The sequence below is a fragment of the Arachis hypogaea genome, chromosome 10 (genome assembly GCF_003086295.3).
Source record: "Arachis hypogaea cultivar Tifrunner chromosome 10, arahy.Tifrunner.gnm2.J5K5, whole genome shotgun sequence".
Taxonomy (NCBI): domain Eukaryota; kingdom Viridiplantae; phylum Streptophyta; class Magnoliopsida; order Fabales; family Fabaceae; genus Arachis; species Arachis hypogaea.
In genome coordinates this window covers 68,731,599-68,754,972 of record NC_092045.1, presented here as the reverse complement: position 1 = coordinate 68,754,972, position 23,374 = coordinate 68,731,599, and the positions used below count along the sequence as shown (strand labels likewise).

General features: G+C 33.2%; 2 protein-coding genes and 1 long non-coding RNA gene across 3 annotated transcripts; 2 read left to right on the top strand and 1 right to left on the bottom strand.

Annotated features, from left to right (window-relative positions):
• Nucleotides 1-799: 799 nt before the first annotated feature.
• On the bottom strand, nucleotides 800-5,601 carry LOC112715649 (WAT1-related protein At4g08290). Its single transcript, XM_025767428.3, has 7 exons — nucleotides 5,283-5,601; nucleotides 4,347-4,409; nucleotides 3,820-3,936; nucleotides 2,405-2,648; nucleotides 1,727-1,888; nucleotides 1,356-1,507; nucleotides 800-1,243 (listed from the first exon to the last, which is right to left on the bottom strand). Exons 1-7 carry the CDS (start codon nucleotides 5,495-5,497, stop codon nucleotides 970-972), a joined length of 1,227 nt encoding a protein of 408 aa, XP_025623213.1. The 5' UTR covers nucleotides 5,498-5,601; the 3' UTR covers nucleotides 800-969.
• A 6,404-nt stretch (nucleotides 5,602-12,005) lies between these two features.
• Nucleotides 12,006-13,286, top strand: LOC140175495 (uncharacterized). The gene is made up of 4 exons (XR_011866313.1): nucleotides 12,006-12,216; nucleotides 12,355-12,424; nucleotides 12,957-13,043; nucleotides 13,157-13,286. It is a non-coding gene; the product is annotated as an uncharacterized lncRNA (long non-coding RNA).
• A 2,621-nt stretch (nucleotides 13,287-15,907) lies between these two features.
• On the top strand, nucleotides 15,908-18,048 carry LOC112717604 (uncharacterized). The gene is made up of 2 exons (XM_025769589.1): nucleotides 15,908-17,157; nucleotides 17,244-18,048. The coding sequence occupies exons 1-2, from the start codon at nucleotides 15,908-15,910 to the stop codon at nucleotides 18,046-18,048; spliced, it is 2,055 nt and encodes a 684-aa protein (XP_025625374.1).
• The last annotated feature ends 5,326 nt before the right edge of the window (nucleotides 18,049-23,374 follow it).

The window sequence follows — 23,374 nt, the reverse complement described above, 5'->3', positions numbered from 1 at the left end:
ATTTACCTTTGATTGTCATTTACATTCTTGCTTTTACTTTCTTGCATTTAAGTTTCAGCTCTTTTAATTTCTTGCCATTTAAGTTTCAGTTCTTTAGTTTTTTGCCATTTAAGTTTTCTCCATTTACATTTCACAAATTACTTTCAGCTCTTTAATTTCAAGCAGTTTACATTCTGTTGTTTTACTTTTTTTGTGGATCATAATTTTGTTCATTCAATTACCCAAAACAATCAAATATTAGCTTAACTAGATAAATCACCTAGCTAAATTTGCTTAATCTATCAATCTCTGTGGGATCGACCTCACTCAATAATGAGTTATTACTTGATGATTCGGTACACTTGTCGAAGGAATTTGTGCTGTGCAAATTTTCTCGCATCATATATTTGAGTGTTTAGAGAGTATACACATTCGGTGAGAATTCGATTGCTTAATTCTATATTCTCTTTGCTCTTAAAGCTTTATCTTTTTCATTGAAAAGGTAGTTTCACAGCATGAGAGTGAAAGTGATAGAGTGAATAATTGTGAGTAGTTTTTGCATAAGTATTTCAATTTTGAGAGTGAGAATAGATGACATTTTTTTTAAATTTTTTAAAAAATTAAAAAATATTTACTAACATTTGTGTATAAATCTTACTTAAAATTTAATTTTATAAACATTACTAACATTTTAACAAATGTTAAGAAGTAAATGTCACTAAATGTTGAAAATATAAAAGTGGTCTTTTGTGTTTTTCCTGAGTAGTATATCTTGTCCTAGACCAAATGCAGCCATATAGATGGATTATAACATAACGGATAAAGGTAAAGAAAAAATGTTTTATTGATACAGTAGTACATGGAAGAGAAATTAAAAGGTAGAATCCGCACAAAATTATCAAAATTTGGAAGGATTTATCTATATATTGGCCTTCATTAATTAGGCCACAGTGAACACCATTAATCATAAAATGAACAAAAGCTGGATCACTAACATGATGATGATCTTCTTGCTTCAACGTCGTTGTTCTTGATTCCAACCACGACCATAAGTTGATGATCCATATTATTATCATCGTCGTCATCATTATTATTATTGTTGCTGGCATCAAAATTTCTGGGAACAGTAACTGGTAGCTGCTGTTGTTGGATTTCTTTTTCAGGGGATGGTGGCAGCATCGCATGTTTTACGCCTTTCTTCTCTTTAGATTTTCCCCACACAACCAAATAAAGCCCTACAACCACCACTACTCCTCCAATAACACTGATACAAATATATCAAATTCAACAATAATGATGTTAATAATATTGCTATCTACTAGAAACAAAAATGAATTGAATCAAATGAAAGGTATACATAGCATTTATTTTAGTACCTTCCTAGGTAGAGCTTCTCAGAAAGGAGTATGGAAGCGAAGGCTGTGACTATGATCATACGCAGGGGATTGAAAGCAGTCACAAATACTGGACCCGTTGTTTTAATCACCAGCCCTTGCACATAGAACTGTATTGCTGATGTTACTACTCCCTGATTCATTAAACAACCAACCCAAAAATGTCACAATTTGCATTCTGTTATTATCTAAGATTTGTCTACATAATTGGTCATTATATATCATTCAATAATAAAATAGTTAGTTAATCAAATTATTTGACTAGAACGAGCCATTTCAATCACAATAAATTTTAAGTTAAAATTGTAAAGTAGTATTTTTTGTTTTTTTTTTTTTTTTCTTTCTGTACTAACCGCATATAAACAGGCAAGAAGCCTAGAATCAGGAGCCAGAATCCAGACTTGAGGAGAATCACGCTCCATGTAAGCAGTAACTGCACTGCTTTGAATTGCACCAATAAAGCATACCCACGTGGCTAGGGACATCTCTGCTGGGTACTTTCTCAATGTTATTGCCTGAAATTGAATCAAAATCATGCATAAGTTTCTTCTTTTTCCTATTACACATTTCCATTTTTTTTAATGTATTTATCGTATATAACAAACAAAATAAATTATTTTTATAATATTTTATTTATAATCTGGTCATAACTTTTAATCTATTATGTTGTGTTTATAAATGTTGTTCCATGGCAATGCAAAAATATTACAAAGTTATTATACTCTCTCATTTAAAATCATTATTCTAAGCTAGATATGTTGCTCCCTTCTTGAACAAAAACATCTATACCTATCTATAAAAAAATTGGAATAGCTTAATTTAAATTTCAATCTGTCATATTTTTCTTTTACGCAATTTCATAAAAATAATTTTAAGATTCTTATTACCAGGAATTGAATTTCATCTCAAATTAAATTTTTAACGAATTATTCAACTATATATAGTGGATACTGACTTATAATTCTTTTAAGTCTTTATTGTATTATATAAAAAATTAGGATCAATAAAAGCAGAATAAAATTAAAACGTACTTGCAATATGTAGAAACCAGAGAAGCCAGCACAGCCTATTAGAATGAAGATAGCACCCATGAGCCAGTGGTCAGCAGTGGCGTTAGCATTATTCCCATTGTGGGCCACATGGGTTGTTGATGACGTCACAATGTTAAGAATAGGACCTTTGTACATTGCCATTAGAATAGCGCCTCCAAGACTTACCACAGTGCCTGTCACTTTCGCTTGGCATCCTATGTTCCTAATGTTCATGCGCTCCAATCTCCTCATACATACATACATGGATACATAATCATCATCTCATAATTATACTTGTTTTTAAGGCTTCTTTGATGAATACGTTTCTTATAAATGTAAACTAATTAAACCTATTATTTTTTGTCTATTAATAAAACCAAAACTTTGTATTTTTCAGGTTCATTAATGTTTTTCCAATGTATTTTAAGCGACTCTATGTTTATAGCCTCGGATTTAGAATAAAATCAAAAATTGAAGAATACAAACTATAGAGTGTGCAGCTCCCGATCTTAATAAATGCTTTGGTGCTATTCTTTAAAGTATGTTTGGTTTATACGATAAAAGGAAACATAATATTTTATCTAAATGAATTTTATATATATATGAGAAAAATGAATTAAATTTATTATTAAATGAATCATTGACGAGTGTAATAAATATTTTATGACAGTATTATATATAATATACTAGAGAATTAAATTAAATTAAATAATATTTCTTTTAGAAATTAATGAAAACACGTACTGACGTACGGAAATGTTTCATGTCATAAGGGAGTGCGGTGACGTAAAACCAACATCATAAAGAAAATAAAATTTATAACAATTCCACTAGATAATTAAAAAAGATTTAGTTAATAATAAAATAATAAATATTTTTAAATTAATTAATTATTATTAATTAATAATTTTTTAAATTTTATTTTAAAAAATATATAATTAATAATTATTAATTACAGTTATTTAAAATTTATTTATATTTTTTTGAATTTATAATCTTCATGATCCACTTAAACTGTCGAATCTTAGGAAGTGTTATAGTGGAATCTATGGAGGATATTCACAAGGATCATGCGTGCTTACTATTATCAGATCACTCGAGTAACGTTAGGTAATTAATTGTTTTCAGCAAATATATAAATTAAATCTTTATCTAAAATTTTACATATGAAATTATAAAGTGTTAATTTTAAATTTTAATTTATAATTTAAACTCTAAAATTGATTAATGTTAACGAATTCAAAGCTCTATATTTTTTTTATCACCTGTAATACATCTCCTGACTAAAATATTTCACGCATTAATTTAATTAAATTTATTCTGAGTTTGATGATTATTCACGAAAAGACCAGAAAAAATAAAATATAATTATTTGTGTTTTCATAATATATAATAATTAATTATATATTTATTACCTAAAAATAATTGCCAGCACAAAGGTTATGGAGGGTACAGAGTTCATCACAGCAGATGCAAAAGATGCTGAAGTTAATTTCATTCCCAGGAAGGTGAAGCATTGATCAAGTATAATCCTGTAAGATAACAGAACATATACATATATAATAAATAATTGACAATGAGTTAAATAACAATTTTCTTATTGTTTCGTTCAATTAATATTATAGCAGATGAAGTAATTATGTGATCGTCAGAAAAGTTCATACACCTTATTATTGACTATGATTGTTTTTTATTATCGATAATTCAAAATTTACTATATTTCTTATGTTTACTGGAATTTATTAGGTAGTAAATATTAAAAAGTTCATATTAAAACTCATATTGATATAATATATATATGTGTGTGTGTGTGAATAAAATACCAATATCATATACGTGTAATTTTTTTTTCTCTTAAAAGAAAAACATTTAATCAACAACAATAAGCTCAGAAGTCAATGAAGATAGATAAGTATCAAGAAACTATAAACAAGGAACTTACTCTATAAAAGCCAGTGCCACAATCTCTGCAAATATCCGAGGTGTCATCTTGGGCCTAACTTTCCTGGAAATTAAAAAGAAAAAGAAGGCGTAGACATAGATAAAAAGTTATTTATCCAAAATATAAAACTTCATTGAATTATTAGAATTTTTTTTTGGTTTTATATTATAATACACCAATAACATTGATCACGACAATCACGAAAATCTAGTTCACATCTTCGAATACGTTAATATCACCAATTTGTATCTTTATTTTTTTGTTGGTTTGTGTATTAAAGTAGTTTCCTGAAATAAGTATAAACAATTATAGGATATTGATATTTGTATATCTAATCTAATTAACATCAATTTGTAAGTTAAGACACTTATCAAATCGATGATATAGAATCCGGAAAGAACAAAAAATGCGCAATGACCAACAATTCAATGTCTAAGAATTTCTACACCTACATTTTTTTTTAATTTTCAAAGTAATTGAAAAATGAAAATGGTGCAACGAATGCACTTTATTTTTTTTTCTCCAAAATTATTCTTTTCGACTAAGGGCTAAATGGGTTAATAAAAGACATCATTTAAAGATTATTTTAAAAAAATATTAAAAGATTTTTGTTTCTCTCTATTTGATCATCTCAGAAAACCATATTACACGTTTTACAAATTTAGAGATTAACTATACATGAACAAACACTCAAACGTGTAAATCGTACTTTAATTATATTCAAAAATACTATAAACACATTAAAAATCAGTTACTATATGTTTGTATCTACATCGAACTCCTCATGAATGATGTGTATATACATATGTCGTTATGTATGCAAAACTCATGCATGCATCCATAGTCCATACATACTAACATGCAAATGACATCATGAAATGTATGGAGCACCTGAGTGAAGAGAGAAGTAGAAGAGAAAGTTAAAAAAAAAAAAACCTTTCAAGGAAAAAAGCGAAGGGGCCAAGAGCGAGAGTGGCAACAACATTACGATAAACAACAAAGACATAATGACTCAATCCCTTGTTTAGAGCATCCATGGTGATAATGTACATGCCCGCTGACCCAAATTGCAAGCTTAATATTAGCAAAAATGCCTTTGATTTTGTGAACCATGCACGAACTTTCTCACAATAGCTCAATTCTTCACCCATCTTATATATATGTATATATATTAATTGATCTCACTCTATTTTCAATGAGTGAGTGAGGAACTTGATGGATAATGCAAGAGCTTGGTTAGAGTTATCCGTATTTATATACACAAGAGAATTAGAGAATCATTTGGTGTAATAGATACTTTGTCATGACCAAATCGAAAATCCACTAAGACCAAAAAAGAAGAAGAAGAAGAAAAGTGGGGCAATATTCTCCACATAGTTTGCATTTTGCAGCATGTGTTAGGTTTTATTGGTATTTCCCAACGTAGGTATTATATTTTAATATTAATCTTCATTTTATTATTAATATTTTTGGATAGGAACTGATGAGGCTATGATCACTAATAGTATTATCCACTAACATATTAGTGAAAGCATATTCACATTTCATATATGATAAGGCGTGCTCCTTCTCATATATCTAATTCAGGATTTTATTTTATTCTTCTTAATTTTCCAATGATGGCAATATGGCATTGTTCCATAAAAGCCACAGTAATTGAAAAAGATGCAAACACTTCATATTATGGAAGCTTTGCTGAACTCATACTTCATTAAGATCATTCGTGTCGTGTCATGTTAATTTGGAATTGAGAGTAATAAGAATCTAAAGAGGATCACTCATCACGTATTCCTAATTCCTTAATGAGTTATTTCACAATACGACAAAAGTGATATAAATCGTGTTGATTCCAAATAAATAGTCTTTCTCATCATAGTCATTTTACAGAAGTATGATATGCTAATATGGTATATGCGTTGATAAATAGTCTTATCTATCTCTTTCATAAAATTTTGATTGAAACTTGATATATAGAAAATAACTAATAACAAATGAAAAAGAACAAATGAACTAATTAAATTTAAATCTCGAAACAATCGTATGATTTGGGAAACTATTAAAAATGTATAGGTTTTATAGGACCTCAAAATTAAAAGACGGATTTGAATTAAGATATTTTTTAATTTAAAGACTAATTACTCAATATGTAGAAGATTTTTCAGTCTTGTTTTGTGCAATTGCAAAAACTTAAAGATGAGGGAAAAAAAAGTGATATCATTATTTATTTTAGTTCAACCTCTTAATGAAATAATATTTACGTATGTCTAGTCACTATTAAATGAAATTTTACTATAAAGATCTACAAAATTGTAAATAACAATTCAAGAACAAAACAAATACAAATCATGAATTTACATTCATTCTACTCCTAAACAAACAAAATTTCAATTTCGAACTTCACAAAACCAAACAAACCAAGGATATCAAGACAGAACAAAATTAAAATCATGACTTATACCTCAAAAGAAACTATTTTGATTTTTTTTTAATACTCATGCATTTTTTTTCATTGGTTTTTCTTTTAAAGATTTTTCTCTCTAAAACATGCATTTTTCTTTTCAAATAGGAATATTCCAAAATCAAAAACCAAATATATGAAATTGAGACCAATAAAAAAGAACTATATCACTCAAACGTGCTTCGTGTATGCATTGTATTTTTTTATTACTTTTTTTTATACACGATGATCTTATATCAAAATAGCAACTGCTCTACTTTGGCTAGTCTTTGCATTCTAAATCTTCATCAATTTGATAATAATAGCCACAATAATTTCCATTATTCATAATAGCCACAATCTTTTCCTAATTCTCACAAATTCTTACTCTTGATAAGATAATATTTTCTCAATTAAAAAATATAGGAGAACGCTTTTTTTGAATAACTTAAACAATAACTTAAAAAAACGAGAATTAGTTTTAATTTTAAAAATTAAATTTTGAATCAATTAGATATAATTTTTGTTTTGAATGGTTAGAGAACTTGAAATGTGACATATTATTCATGTTGTTCGCATCTTGTATCGTTTACCTAGTGGAATTGCTCATACACATTTAATCATAAAATTAATTAGGCCAAACTACTTGGGTTGGTTAAGTGGTCAGCTCACTTGTTCGCTTAAGCAAGGGTTGGGGGTTCGAATTCTGCCTTGTGCATGTAGCAATCCATTGGCCAGCGGCAGACCCTTAAATGGAGCTCAGATCCACGACGGATTAGTCCTTAACCTGTTGGGTTGGGGGATACCGTGAGCAACCAAAATTTAATTATATATCTAACTAAAATTTATCATCACAACAAATTAAATTAAACTTTAAACTCAACAAAATGGTTTAAAATTTTAACTGAAACTTGATATGTAGTAATAACAAATGAAAAGAACAAATGAAATAATTAAATTTAAATTTAAATATCCAATCCATAGTATAATTCGGGAAACTATTAAAATTGTTTTATCAGAAAATCAATTTTTTCAGTCAACAAAATAGTAAATATGAGAGAGAGATCAGAGAGAGGTATTGGCAGAAAGAAAGAAAGAAAGAATGACTGTATTGATTATGCATATGACTGAATTATTTATAACATGATCTTTAAGAGAAGGATACAAATTATGTATATGAAGCTAGACTAACAGAAAGCTATAATAGAATATATAATTGTTTCTGTTATCAATTGAAAACGAAAAATATAATGCAAAAGATATTTCTTAAGCTCTAAGTAACTAAATACTTATCTTATATTTTGTTGTTACAATGCTTGTGGGATTTGTGAGGTACTCTATCAGGCCCCTTCAAACTCATGATTACTATGGGACAAACTTTTTGGTTTTGAGTATAATGAATTTGTGAAAACTATCAATTAACAATGATTTTGTGAAAATATCAGCAACTTGCTCAATTTTAAAGAGATGTGAACCAAATGAAACTTGTGTTATCCATTGCCTCACAAAATGAAGATCTAACCCTATGTCTTTGGTTCAACTAGGAAAAATTAGAGTTAATTTATTTATTGAAGCTTGCTTCCTATTTGACCAAGGCGCTAAATTTGATCCAAGATATATGTAGTAGCCATAATTAAATCTTCTAACATTAAGATTAGAACCTTAATCCGAATCTAAAAAGGAAAAAAAAGTCACATGTCAAAAACAAGGATGAAATTTAAGTCCCTGGTGAGCAATAATCCACTTAAGTACCTCAATATATGTTCAACAGTACAATTTCAATATGATACCAAAAAATTTTCTATATATCGGTTGACCTTATTCACAAAATATGAAGTTTCAGGTCTAGTAAGAGTTGAATATTGAAGAGAACTAACAATAGAACGATAAAGAGAATGGTTGTCAAAAACGTTTCTACCCGTACTTGATAATTTTGCATTTGTAACCATAAGAATAGGAACAACCTTGGAACCAATATAACCAGAGGGAAGTTTATATGCCTCAATGCCTTGAAAGTAACTAAAGTTTGCCCAAGTCTTTAAGAGAAAAGATGTTGTTAAGCTGAGAAATAACAATTAAATATATAACATCAGATTTACAAAATTTTTAATGAATGAAGAAAGCTTCAAACCTAGTGTTAGTGAAACCAAAAGTAGCTAGACTATAGTGGCTAAAAGTATGATGAACCAAGCTCGAAGTTCTTATTTTAATTCCTAGAGGAACCTGTGTAATTTGCATACCTAATAAATGAGATTACTATTTAAAAAAGCATTGTAAAAATCAAAATGGCGACTTTTCCACTTATATGTTAAAGCAATAGACAAAACAATTCAAACCATCAAAAATATTGTATATAAAAAATTATAAAAAAAAAGACAAAACAATTCTAACTTTAGTATATTTAGTGACAAGGGCAAAGACTTGATCAAAGTCAGTACCCTCAATTTGATGATTATTTTTGACAACCAATCTTGCCTTATCACTATTTAGATATCTTTTAATGCAAAGATCAATCTACAACCAACGGCCATTAGCATGGGAGGATGGAGTTACAATAGACCAATATTTTGTGTTATATAAGGTCCGTAACTCCCTAAGCATGGCTTTATGCTAATGAGTTACGACAGATCTATGGATATTGCTAACAAGGTCTAGAGAATTAACTACGTGATTAAATTGCTTTAGCAGTCGCGCTAGGAGATGCAGAATTAGTAACAGAAATAGTGGTGAATTGAGAAAGATGCAAAATAGCAGATCATATGCAGTAGAATCTGTAGTAATGGAATTACAGATCCAATAGAATGTGATGCAAAAGGGGATCAAAGGAATATTTAATGTGGTATGTGAAAATTGTTGATTAGATAAAGTTGGAGAATTAGTGAGAAACAAATCAACACTCACTACAAGAAAAAAGGCCTGTCGGCACCCTTTTTTCTTGTCACGCTTTTAAAGCGTACCCAAAAGTGGTCTATGGGCACGCTTTTGTGAGGGTGGCCACTGATTTGTGATTTGGCCACACTTTTTTCTGCCACCTTTGAAAAGCGTGGCCATAGAAGAAAATCGGCACGCTTTTAAGAGGGTGCCCAATAACTTGAAATTTGGCCACGCTTTTTTACTGGCATGCTTGAAAAGCGTGGCGATAGAGGGAAATCGGCACGCTTTTACAAGGGTGGCCAATGACTTGAAATTTTGCCACGTTTTTTTACTGCCACGCTTAGAAAGCGTGGCCATATTGAGAAACCGGCACGCTTAAAAAGCGTGACTATTTTGTGTTTCAATTGTCCATGGGCACCCCACAAAAAAACGTAGCCATAGTTCCCTCCCACCAAAATTTAGTTTCCCACCCAATTTTTTTCGACACAGCTTTTTTTTCGTTAGCTTACCCTGAAACAACATCACATTAGTTCATCACATTACCCTCGATCAAACGTAACCCACTCACAAAAAAAAACCCTAAAAGCTAAGTAACCCGCGCCGTCCTCAAACAAATCTCCATGGCCGTTCATCGTTCATCGCTCATCGCCTTCGTCTTCATCCTCAATCAACATCTCCGTGACCTTCTCAGCCATGCCTTAGTTACCCCCGCCGTTCTCAGCCATCCGTGACCGAAAATCGTTGATCGCCTTCATCTTCATCGCACCATGACCGTTGATCGCCTTCATCGCCGTCATCCTCATCTGTCTAACCCAATGACCGTCGCACCCATGCCATTCGTGTAACCCTCGCACCCGACCATCGAACCCTATTGCTGTTTCTCAACCATCGCCCATCAACGCAACCCTCGTTGGCCCTCTGTCTCTGTCTCACCATCAACGCAACCCTCGTTGGCCCTCCCTCAGCGTAGCGGTCTCTGTCTCTCGCAAACCCTGGTAAGTCTTTCTTCCCATTTTGGACCGCTGTCTCTATGTTCCTCTGTGTTCTCTGTCTCTGTGTTCCTCTGTGTTCTCTAGCAAACCCTGGTAACCCTGGTTTGCAAAAAGCCTTGTTATTTATGTGTGAGTTAAGCTAAATACTATTTTAACCGATTTATGTTATTTCTTTTTGTAAAATTGTTCTAGGATCAAGTACTTCTACGGACCTGAAAGGAGAAAGTTTCTCTGGTCTTTTAGGAACTCATTATAGGTATTCCTCCCCCTTTCTCTCTCTCTCTCTCTATCTCTCTCTCACACACACACACAACAAACACACAACACACACTCACTCTCTGTTCACTGACTACATGTATTTTGTTTTCAATATAGTGAGAAAATGAGTCTCTTTCTGAAAAGCAAAAGCCCAAACCAATTTCTGGAGTAACTATTTTGATATAGCATTATGTTTACGTAAAAGCTTCTTAACATTGCAGCAATGTGGTTAAGTAGAAGCATTTTGGTTCAGTATACTCTAGCTCTTAAAACCTTTCCTCTGTAAATACTTGGGAACTTAATCTTGTAGTATCACAGATTTCTTTTTGTGAAGATGAACTGACATTTCTCAATAGGTATTTCAAACACTTTCCCAGATCTCTGAAAGCAGTTGCAATAGCTGGCTATATTACTTTTAGAAACCAAGAACTTTGTTGACTAGAGTCTATACTTTGAACAGGCTAGGTTTCTGGAGAAAAGCAGTCCTTTTATACTGGGCTAGTGTATGTGCTGCTTAGAGTTTTAAATACTCTTTTGGCCCTAGAATCTCTTAATCATTACTCCATCTGTAAATATAAGTAAGCTTTGACTAAAACACATTTGAAAAAGGTTCAGACTGAATTAATATTTGAATATTTTCTTTTCCCTAACTCAGTTAAATGCTTAGCACACATATTAGGTGTTCTAATAGGGGGTATAAGTGGAAAAGGATATAAAACATCCTTAATCTAATCAAGTGACAAATATTGATGGACAAATTTTTGGTTATATATGTGGGATGGAGGGAGTGTAATGTTAACCGTTAATTTTTAGGTTGTCATATTTGTAAGTTGGTTGAGTTGAAGTCCATTCAAGTCTGTATTCAGGTATAAAAATAAAAGGTAAAAGAGAGAAATAAGGAGCTTTTGAGGAGTCTAGCCTACCTCCTAAGGTTTGACATCGAAGCTTAGGAATAATGGTGCATTTCCTGTTTTATACCCACCATTTCTTGTTTCCCGATATTCTCTTTCTCCTTTTCTGTTGTTGTCTTGTGTGTGTGCGCGTTTTTTTCTTATTCTTCTTATTATTCTGTTTTATTTTATTTTATTGGGTCGGCTGTGCCATAGTTTAGCTTTAGCTAGTGATTTCCATTGATCACCTTGTGCTTTAAATTAGATTTTCCATTTTACCACAAGCTTCTGCATATCTTTTTCTAAGTATCTTCACATGCTTCTTTTCCAGGTTTGTTGCATCAGCCCATCAATTGGTGTGGAAGTTCCATTAGTAAATGATTTAGGATATACAAAGGAGATATGTGCGCTGCCTACAGGTATTTATCCATTTCCAATCATTTACTCACCTTACTTTTCCAGTACATAATGTTTTAGAGAATGTTTCAGATGGTGCACTTTTGATCCTTTTTTTTTGAATTAGTATCGGTCTTTTACAACCTTATTTATGTTTGCAGATATCAGAAGTGGTAAATAGTATGAAGGACTTGATAGATTACAGCAGAGAGACAGGGACTGGACCCATGGGTAAGCTTATATGCATTTTACTAGTTCATTGCTCTCTTGTATGTGCAGATATTGACGTATCAATCAAATTATACCATTGAGAATCTTAGTGCATTTACATCATATTCCTCCTTTTAAATAAGTTTAAAGTTGTTTTAATGCCACGAATTGCAAAAAAGGTGCGCACATCAAATGGAATCAATTATAGCATAGTTATTAATAAAATTAAATTATACTTTTATATATTAATAAAATTATACTTTTATTTATCCCTAGTTATAGCTTCCTGAAAGTGCAAATTCTGTTAAAATGGATATTGAAGAGACTTTCTCGGCTATCTATCATCTCAGTTTATTTAGTATATCTTAGCTTTTTCTATTTGATGGAAAATAATATGCTTCTCCTTCAAGGATTTTTTTTTGTTCAAGAACATTTTCAGGCTTGTCTCTTATATATTGTTGTATTTATCTTGTTAAATAATAAGCAAGCTCAGATATACTGTTTATGTTTATAGTTTCAGAATATCTAATTGTTCTGAATTTCATATTTTTAGTTGCCCCTACTGCATAAAGATCTTTTTGCATCTGGATTACGCAAGAGATCCAGCATTCTTCTGTACGATCCTCTTGGAACTGGCAGAGTAAGTTGCTGAGTACCTATTAATGACAATATTCAACCTGCCTTTTACATTTTTTCCCCTTACTGAAGTTTTTTGACTCCATTCTATTTTCAATTATTTTTATTGCATTTCAGACATTATTAGCAAAAGCTGTTGCTACTGAATGTGTTAACTTGATATTGGGATAATTACAAATTCAAATGGAAGCATGCTTGGTCAGATGTGAGCAGCAGTAATATAACTAAAGATCTTTTTACAATTTTGGAAAAAGAAAGTAAGTTAAATATGTTGATAATTTTCTGGTGTTTGAAGTATTTTCTTTTTGAAGTTTTGTTGTTTAGAAATGTTACTTAAGAAATTCTTTTGTTATATTGCTATGTCAGAATTGAAATTCTACTACGTATGAAGTCGGGTTTACTAATTCTGTTCTTTTGCTGTTGTTGTGGCCTGTTATTTCTCTCATGCTGACTGATTTTTATTATTTGAACAAGCATGTGGTTGCTCATTTTTGTTGAAACCTTTTCACTAGTTAACTACTTTATTTTTTGGGTTACACTCACTATCTAACGATAAAGCCAAAATTAGTAATCAGAAAATAATAGAATAATACACCCATTTAATCTGATTTCAGTCTTGTTATCAAAGATCACAGTCTTTTGTAGCTCAAATGTGTGCAGATTTTAGAACTTTTTTTTGTTTAAGCTGATTATAATGATCATGATCATCGACACTGCTCCACGCTAATGCCACCTCTTCATTTCCAATTTTTTTAACCCCTTTAACTTGTTATGATCAAGGCTGTTGTCCAAACAGAACCTGCATATATCATTACACAAAACTAGTATTTACTTTTTTCTACCTTTGTTTGCCATGTCATATACTAATCAATATATACAATAGTAAAATTGAAAACTGTGTTTGTTTGCTTGAACTGAATCTTGTGTTTGCTTGGTTGCTGCTGAATCTTATTAGTATTGATTTAAGTCTATTTATTTTTATTACAGGCTTTTAATAGTTGTGGTTTCGCTACTGTTGCCACTGCCACCTCTCTTGGTTTGCTTCTGCTGTGGTACTTCTGTTACTGCTAGGGTACGAATTTAGTTTCTGCGGTGCTAGTTGACTACTATCTTTATTTTAGTTTAATTTTAAAAATTCCGACACCTTTTGGAGAGGCAACTACGCGAATGTGATCGTGGTTATTTATGTCCTAACCTCGTATAACTTATTATACTTTTTATAACTTACTTGTTTTGTAATAGAACCTCTATCATTAGAGGTCATGTGATCGTGGTTCTCTATGTCCTAAGCTCGTATAATTTGTTATTCATGTTATGTATACTACTTAATTTGTTAGTATAAGCTTTCTCGAGGAGGTCACTTCAAGGCTTTCTTTAAGAATTGCTAAAACTCAATTTTCTTTGATATTTTTTATTAGTTATTTTTAAAGTATTTTGGAGGTTGGGAAAACATTGTCTCTTATTAGTTACATAGGAAGCTAGATTTTCAGTTAGTGAGACTAACGTTAATTAAGGACTTTAGAATAGGAACTTAGCTATCTATTTGAAATACATAGGTTTTCGATGGATGTCTCCAAAGATTGGATGGATACGCCCCGTCATTTGAAAGAATATCAACTTGGTGTAGAAAGGTTTTTACATTTTGCTTTTTCATCAGCGGGAATTCCTCAAGGGGAAGAAATTCAATGCCCATGTAAAAAGTGCTGTAATAGACTTTGGTTAAAGAGAGATGACGTGTATAACCATTTAATATACCATGGATTTGTAGAAGGTTATAGGCGGTGGTTTAATCATGGAGAATCACTTGTTGCTATGGATGTTGACAATGACACGGATGGTGAATATAACTGTAATGATAACATTGATGAGCAGTTACGTGATAGATTCAGAGATACTACATAATTTGATGGACAAAATACAGGGCCCAACGAAAGTACAAAGGAATTTTATAAATTGGTGGACGAGGCAAGCCAAGAACTATACCCCGGGTGTAAAGGATTCACAAGATTATCTTTTACTATTCGTCTTTACCTGTTAAAATGCTTGCATGGTTGGAGTAACGCGTCGTTCACTTCTCTCTTGGAATTATTAAAAGAAGGAATGCCACATTTGAATATCCCTACTTCGTTTGATAAAACCAAGAATATGATAAAGAATCTGGGTCTTGACTACCAAAAGATCGATGCATGTCCTAATGACTGCATGTTGTATCGAAACGGGCATGAGAATGATGTATCATGCCATGTCTGTGGATCATCCCGTTATGTTGAGCATCCTGTTGTGGAAGAGGATGATGTAACCTCATCAAGAAAGTCTCGTAAAGTTGCTGCGAAAACTCTAAGGCATTTTCCTTTGATTCCCAGACTTCAAAGACTTTTCATGTGCACAAGGACGGTTGAAGCTATGTCTTGGCATCATAATGAGCGTGTTAAAGATGGATCATTAAGGCATCCTGCTGATAGTGAATCATGGAAAGCATTTGACAGTCGACATGAAGATTTTGCGAAGGATCCTCGTAATGTGAGACTAGGCTTAGCAAGCGACGGGTTCAATCCGTTTCGAACTTTGAGCAGTACACATAGTACATGGCCTGTTGTTCTGATGGTGTACAATCTACCCCCTTGGATGAGCATGAAGCCTGATTATTTTATGCCATCTTTACTCATTCCTGGGCCACAATCACCAGGAAATGACATTGATGTCTTTTTTCAACCGCTTATTGAAGAATTAAAAGAACTGTGGGAGTCAGGTGTAGAAACATATGACTCTTCAAAAAACAAAACATTCAACATGAGAGCATGTCTTTTATGGACAATTAATGACTTCCCTGCATATGCTATGTTATCTGGCTAGAGTATAAAGGGAAAAATGGCTTGTCCGTGTTGTAATGATGAGACTTCTTCTATCTATTTGAAACATAGTCACAAGACTATTTATATGGATCATCGAAGATTTTTACCCATGAATCACCCGTGGAGGCATAATAAAAGATCTTTCGATGGAAAAACTGAACTTAGGTCTCCACCCCAGTTGTTAGAGGGAACAACTGTATTTGACATATTGCAAGAGATGGATAACTCTTTTGGGAAGAAGCAAAAGAGATCAAAGAATGGGCTATCAAACTGGAAAAAGCGGTCAATATTTTTTGAATTACCATATTGGAAGTACAACATGTTTAGACATAACCTTGATGTCATGCACATAGAGAAGAACATAGTTGATAGCATAATAGGAACTCTATTGGATATTCCCGGAAAGACAAAAGATCATGCAGCTTCTCGTTTTGATCTTAAAGACATGGGTATCAGGAAAAACCTTCAGCCGAAAGATACGAAAGATGGAAAAAAAACTAAGTTAGCAAAGGCATGCTTCTCAATGACTCCAGCAGAGAAAACAATCTTTTGTGGTGTGATAAAAGGGGCAAAATTACCAGACGAAAGTGCTTCCAACATCTCTCGATGTGTGCAACAAACAGAAAAGAAGATTTCCGGTTACAAGACCCATGATGCTCATTTCATGTTACATTACTTGTTGCAAGTACCAATCAAGAGCATACTTCCTGACCATGTTGCCATCTCTCTAGTTCGATTATGCTCATTTTTCCGCCAAGTATGTCAGAAGGTAATTAGCCTAGCTGAGGTGGCAAACTTAGAAGCAGAGATTGCTGAGACGTTATGCCAACTCGAGAGGATTTTTCCTCCAAGCTTTTTTGACATAATGGTGCACTTGCCTATTCATGTGGCAAATGAAGTGAGGTTAGGTGGTCCAGTTCAATATCGTTGGATGTATCCTGTTGAATGGTATATGTGCACACTAAAATCGTATGTTCGTAACAGAAGTCGTCCAGAGGGGTCCATTGCTGAAGGCTATTTGGCTAATGAGTGTATAAACCTTTGCTCAAGATATTTGCATGAGGATGTTCAGACAAGATTCAATAGAGTCCCTCGAAATAATGATGAGTGTGTTTCAGATGAGATGCGAACTCCCAGTTTGTTTCCAAACAAAGGATGTCCCTTAGGTGGAAAAATGGGAAATGTGTTCATCTTAGATGAAGAATCAGAAGCACAAGGGCATGCATACATCCTGAACAACTGTGATAGGATCGAAGTCTACATGAGGTATTTTGTTTGCTTTATTATCATCTGTTAGTTTGCAACTACAACATCGTACCTTACTAACAAATAATAATATTTGATATGTTCAGAGAGCATGAGAGTCAAGTTAATGATAGTAATCCACGCAGAACGAAGTGGGAGAAAGCCAAAGACCATAGTCAACAATTCTCAGAATGGTTTAAAGTTCGTGCCATGAAAAAAGATGTGCCTGGTTGGGCAAAAGAGTTGGCTAGAGGTCCAAATAGAGTTGCGAAAAGATTTTCAGGTTTTGTTATCAATGGGTATAGGTTCCATACAAGGCACCGTGATGCGAGACGTAAAATCCAAAATAGTGGTGTCACATTAGAAGCATTGACTCCTAGTTTTGCTAGTGTGAAAGATAAGAACCCAATTGAAGCAAAAGTAACCTACTATGGTAGAATAGTTGATATGTTTGAGTTAGATTATTATGGCCAATTTAAAGTAGTCCTATTTAAGTGTGACTGGTATACAGTTGCAAAAGACCACTTTGGTCTCTCATATGTGTATTTCAATAAAAAATGCTACCAAGAAGAACCATTTGTGTTAGCATCTCAAGTAAACCAATGCTTTTATGTACAAGACCCATATGTGAGTGACAAACACTATGTTATGAAAACAATTCCGAGAGATTTATTTAGAATAAGTGGCGACCTTGAGTCTGATTCCCCCACAATATATGCAAGGGAGCCATGTGAGCCTGAAATAATTCCAAGTCTTCCAAATGATAATGGCGAAGTTGATCTAGTGAGGAATGATCTACGAGCTACCATCATAGATATGGCTCCAAACATGTTTGCCAAGCAACGTTGTGAGGAAGACGAGGAAAGTGAATATGATGAGTACATGGAGGATGTTGATTCCGATTCATCTTGACATGTGTTTATCTTTGCATTTTTTTGGTAGTATTCTAAATGAATTACTTTTGTTGGTTGTTTTGCTTATTTAGTTACTTGCTTGTGCTGATTATGTTTATTTAATTAATAGAATTACATTTTTTCTTCTTATTTCTTATGTGTGCAGGATGGAGAAAGGGGAGATTACTAAAAGAAAAAGAATAATTACCTTAGCTCAAAAGAACATGAAACAGAAAAGTCCAAAAAAAAATAATTCTTTTGAGGTGATGCAAGTTAAGTCAAGTGCTGAATTGCTACAACTATATAATATTAAGAGAGAGAAGATCATGGCTGAAAATAATAAAGCTAGGTTGCAAGCTCAAGGCCCAAAAGATCCAACAAGAAAACAACCCATCACAATAGTGGAAGATGCATTTGAAGAGCAAACTGGGGCTCCGAAGAAGAAAAAGAAGGTCCAACCAAACTCACTGTTTCAAGAATGTAAGGGTATTAGGAATAATTCAAAGGCTGCTGAAAAGAACCCCCAAAGTGGGAATGAGGCAATGTTTCAACCTGAAAAGAACTCGAAAACTGGGAATAAAAAATCTGTTGAAGATGATACACTGGATCAAGATGATGCAAGTTCTAATGAGGAGGGAGAAGATACAAGTTGACTGAGCATAGAATCAAACAAAAAGGGAATGAGTATTGACATATATTTTAAGGTGCATGGGATTAATTTCGAAGACGAGGAAAATGAGAAAGATGAGGAAGATGAGGAAGATGCTGCAAATATTGAGGGTAGTGGAGGACAAGCTAGTAATGAAGGTATTTTTTCTTATCTCCCTTATTGCCTAATTATAGCTTATATTACTTTTCAATTAGTTTGAGTAAAAATTCTGTTATTCTAATTGGACTTAGGCACTAAAAAGAAAACTCGTGGCAAGACTTTATGCAAAAAACTTCATGCCACTGATTTTAATGATCGACGGGAGGTGGAGTTTTTACAAGGGCAGCCTATTGGTCCAACCAAGGAGGTCGTAGCTAACCTAGGCCAATTTTTGGGTTCAACAGTTAGAAATCCCCGTTTTGTGACTTTGCTATACACTAGTTGGCATGGAGTGCCTGATAATATCAAGGAGGGCATGTGGGAGTACGCCAACGTATGTAAATATGCCTTTATGGACACTTTATTTATTTATTTATTTATTTGTTATGTTGTGTGTGCTAACCTTTGGCGTTCTAATGTATGTGTTGCATAGCAAAAGTTTATTCTTCCAATAAGTTCAAAGCCGTGGGTCATGCGGGGATTTTGTCGTGCATGGAAAAAATACAAGGGTGAAATTAAAAAAGAACATTTCTTAAAGTACAACACGAAGAAAGAAATGATAAAGAACCAACCATTAGAGATTCCTGAATTTCAGTTTCGCAAGCTAATTCGGTATTGGAGTCTTCCCGCTATCAAGGTAATGCTATGTCTTCTATTTCTTCTAGCTATCCTTGATTTTTTTTGTGATTAGACTTGCTATTTCAAAAAAAGGTGATGTGATTTTCAAAGAGAAAGAAAATATGTCCGTTAAGAATAATCTCTCTTTTTCATGTTTATATTTAGGCTATGTCTGTTAAGAATACTGAAAATAGGTCAAAGCAAACATGTCCACACCGAATGGGTTCCACAAATTTTGCAATAGTGCGCAAGCAGCTGGTAACATAACTTACTTTTTTGTGATTTCTCCTTTATATCCATGTTATATTGTCTAGTTAGTATGCTTCATATAAAATTTTCTCTTCATACTCTAGCGTGACTCTAAAGAGAACAATGAAGAGCCATCAAGGGCTGAAGTTTTCACAGCAACACGCACAAGTAAAAATGGAAAAGAAATTGATGCTAAAACACAAACAACAATTGTGAGTTATTTTGTATTTGTATTTGGATTTGTACAAATGTGGCTTTGTATTTTTTTCTGGTTACTTTTGGTAGAATGAACTTCAAAGCCGCATAGAGGCAGGGAAAATCATGAGGATGCATTTGTAGCAGTGCTAGGAAAGGACCAACCAGGTCGACTCCGTTCTTCAATTACAAAAAGCTCTCTTAGAAAGGATGAGGAGATTCGCCAAGTGAAGGTTGAATACAATGATAAGGTGCATTCATTAGAAAAGAAGATGGACGGTGTTTGTGGTCTATTAAAGGTGATGTTGCACCAACTCAATCCTGGAATGAGTGAGGAAGAGGTAGCAGCCTTAGCGCAAGCAGCCCAAAATTCTCCTTTGGATGCCTCAAGTAGTAGACCAAGAAATACTCCCCACTCCTCCGAAGCAACTCACATTCCACCATCTGATAATGTAAGTAATTGTCCTAGCCTTGTATTATTGTCATTCCCTTGGTTTAGATTATAGAATTTCGTTTTTCATGTTGAATTTATGTTGCTGGCTGAATTGAGAATTGAGAATTGAGAATTGTTGATTATTGTTGATTGAGAATTTATGTTGCTGGCTGAATTGAGAATTGAGAATTATTGATTTTTGTTGATTGAGAATTTATGCTGGCTGAATTAAGAATTGAGAACTGTTGATTATTGTTGATTGAGAATTTATGTTGCTGGTTGAATTATTGAATTACAGTTGATTGAGAATTGAGAATTGAGAATTGAGAATTGAGAATTGTTGATTATTGTTGATTGAGAATTTATGTTGCTGGCTGAATTGAGAATTGAGAATTGAGAATTATTGATTTTTGTTGATTGAGAATTTATGCTGGCTGAATTGAGAATTGAGAACTGTTGATTATTGTTGATTGAGAATTTATGTTGCTCGCTGAATTATTGAATTACAGTTGATTGAGAATTGAGAATTGAGAAGTGAGATAGAGGGTGTGTGAAAGAAAGAGATTTGGCAATTTAATCTCATTTTTGGCGGAAGCCGTTGATCGCGGTTGGGAATAAAGCGCTCTGACATGCCCACAACCCTTTTTTTGTTTTGAGTTTTGACCATATATTCTCCTTTGTCATTTTCTCTTCTTCAGTTTCTCCCCTTTCTTTCTTGTCATTTAATTTTAATTACTACTATCCAGAGGTAGTGTAGCATTAACTAGGGAAAAGGAATATGAATTTTAGTTACAGATGGGTTGCTTACCATTCAGCTAAACCAATTGCATGATAATGATGCACTTGTGAATTGTAGCATTCTTTTTAGTTTTTAATTACTTGTTACCTGCGAGTCAACTTTACACAATCTCTCCTCTTCCGAATTGCTTGTTATTCCTTGCCTCTTCCATTTCTAGCTTAGTTAATTTTGACTCCACACACCAAATCTGCTAATGGATAATAATAAAAAACAAAATGTAACCAGAGTTCTGATTTTTTTACTCATGTAAATGTTTGTTCCTCTGCTCCAATAATTTGAAACTTGTGTGAACAGCTCCTTTTGTGACCATGTATAGGGGACTATTTGCTTTTATGTTTGATGTGGTTTTTGTTCTAATGGCTGAATATGATTGTAGGACCTAATTAAAGTTGCTTTGCCATTTTCATGTTTAATCAATTTGGATTTGGAATTGGATTTGTTGGACTTAATTGAAGTCGCTTTTATAAGATGTACTAACACAAGATTATTTAAAATTCTGCAGGGCAGTGATAAAAACAATGGAGCTCATAATGGATGATCACACTACTCATAAAATTTGATATTTTGTAACTAAGTATATAAAAGAAGTAGATATGTGACACTTGTTGGAGTGACAATTCTTATTTACTTGTTATGACTTTATTTTTTGGTACTTTGTCATCAAAACCTACTTTTATGGTGACAATTTTATATGTATGTCTTTTTTATGGGAAAGTTTATATTTGTTGGATTAGTTCAATATATATAATTTTATTTTGGTCTATAATTTTAAAATTATATATGAATTTTGCAAGAAATATTAGGAAGATTAATAAAAAAAAATTCTGACCAAACTTATGGGCACGCTTAAAAAGGGTGGCTATACCTTAATTTTGGGCTCAACAAGCACACTTAAAAAGCGTGGCCATAACTTGGCAACCGGCACGTTTTAAAAGCGTACCCATATCCTCCTCTATTGGCACGTTTTTTGAGCATACCCATATCTTCATACGTTTATCCTATTGGCACGTTTAAAAAGTGTAGCCATATCTTCCCCTATCGGTACGCTTTTAAAGAGTACCCAAAGCACACATACTGGCACGTTTTAAAAGCGTGGCGATACGTGCATTTTTCGGTACGCTTATAGGTTAAGACCTATGGCCACGCTTTTAAGCGTGGCAAGAAAAGAAAGCGTGCCGACAAAAAAAGCATGCCGATAGATCCACAAAAGCGTGGCGATAGAGCAACCGGCACGCTGGCAGATGTGACCCTTTCAAAAGCGTGCCGATAGCTCAAAAAGCGTGGCGAAAAGCTATCGGTACGCTTTTTTGCACTTTTCGGCACGCTTTTAAAGCGTGGCAAAAGGCTTATTTTCTTGTAGTGACTTTTTCATTATAACCTACTCTACAAAAAATAAAATTGGTTAAATCCGTCGTATTTATTCACTAAAAGAAGACAGCTCTATTGTCATGCTTTTAAAGCGTGGCAAAAAGTTGAAAAAAGTGTGGCGATAGCTTTTCGCCACACTTTTTGAGCTATCATCACGCTTTTGAAAAGGTGACGACTGCAAGTGTGGCACTTGCTTTATCGCCACGCTTTTTCTTGGCCACGCTTTTTATAAATTGCCTCGCTTAAAAGCGTGGCCGTATGTGGGAGATACGGCAACGTAAATATGGCCACGCTTTTAAAGCATGGCGACAGAGAGATATGATCACACTTTCAAAGCGTGGTGATAGAGAGAGATATGGCCACCTTTTGAAACGTGGCGATAGTAAGATACGGCCACGCTTTAAAAGCGTGGCAATAGCCAATGATACAGCCACGGGATAAAAGCGTGGCAATAGCCTTATAAAATTTAAAAAAAAATCCTTTTTTTTCATTTTTACTTTCACCGCTGCAAAATATAAATTTTCAGTCTTTTTTATTACCAAACCTACAAATATAGTATGCAATTTTTATTACAAGACAAATCAAACAATAATTAGTGACATAATTTTTACTATAATTGTTTTATACATTAAAAAACTAATACTAAAATACAAAATACATCTCGAGTTCAAATTCCAAAACTAAGAACTGAAGAAAAACACAGAAACAATACAACTTAAACCCTAAATCCTTTGTTATTCCTCCTTCATCTAGCCCTGTCAAACTTTCTTCCCTTAGATCGTACATAAGGCTTGGGAATTTTACAAGCCTTGTGGTGAACTGGAAGTCATAGAAGGTCGTCCCCCTTTGCATAAAGGATACAGAGCATCTATTGA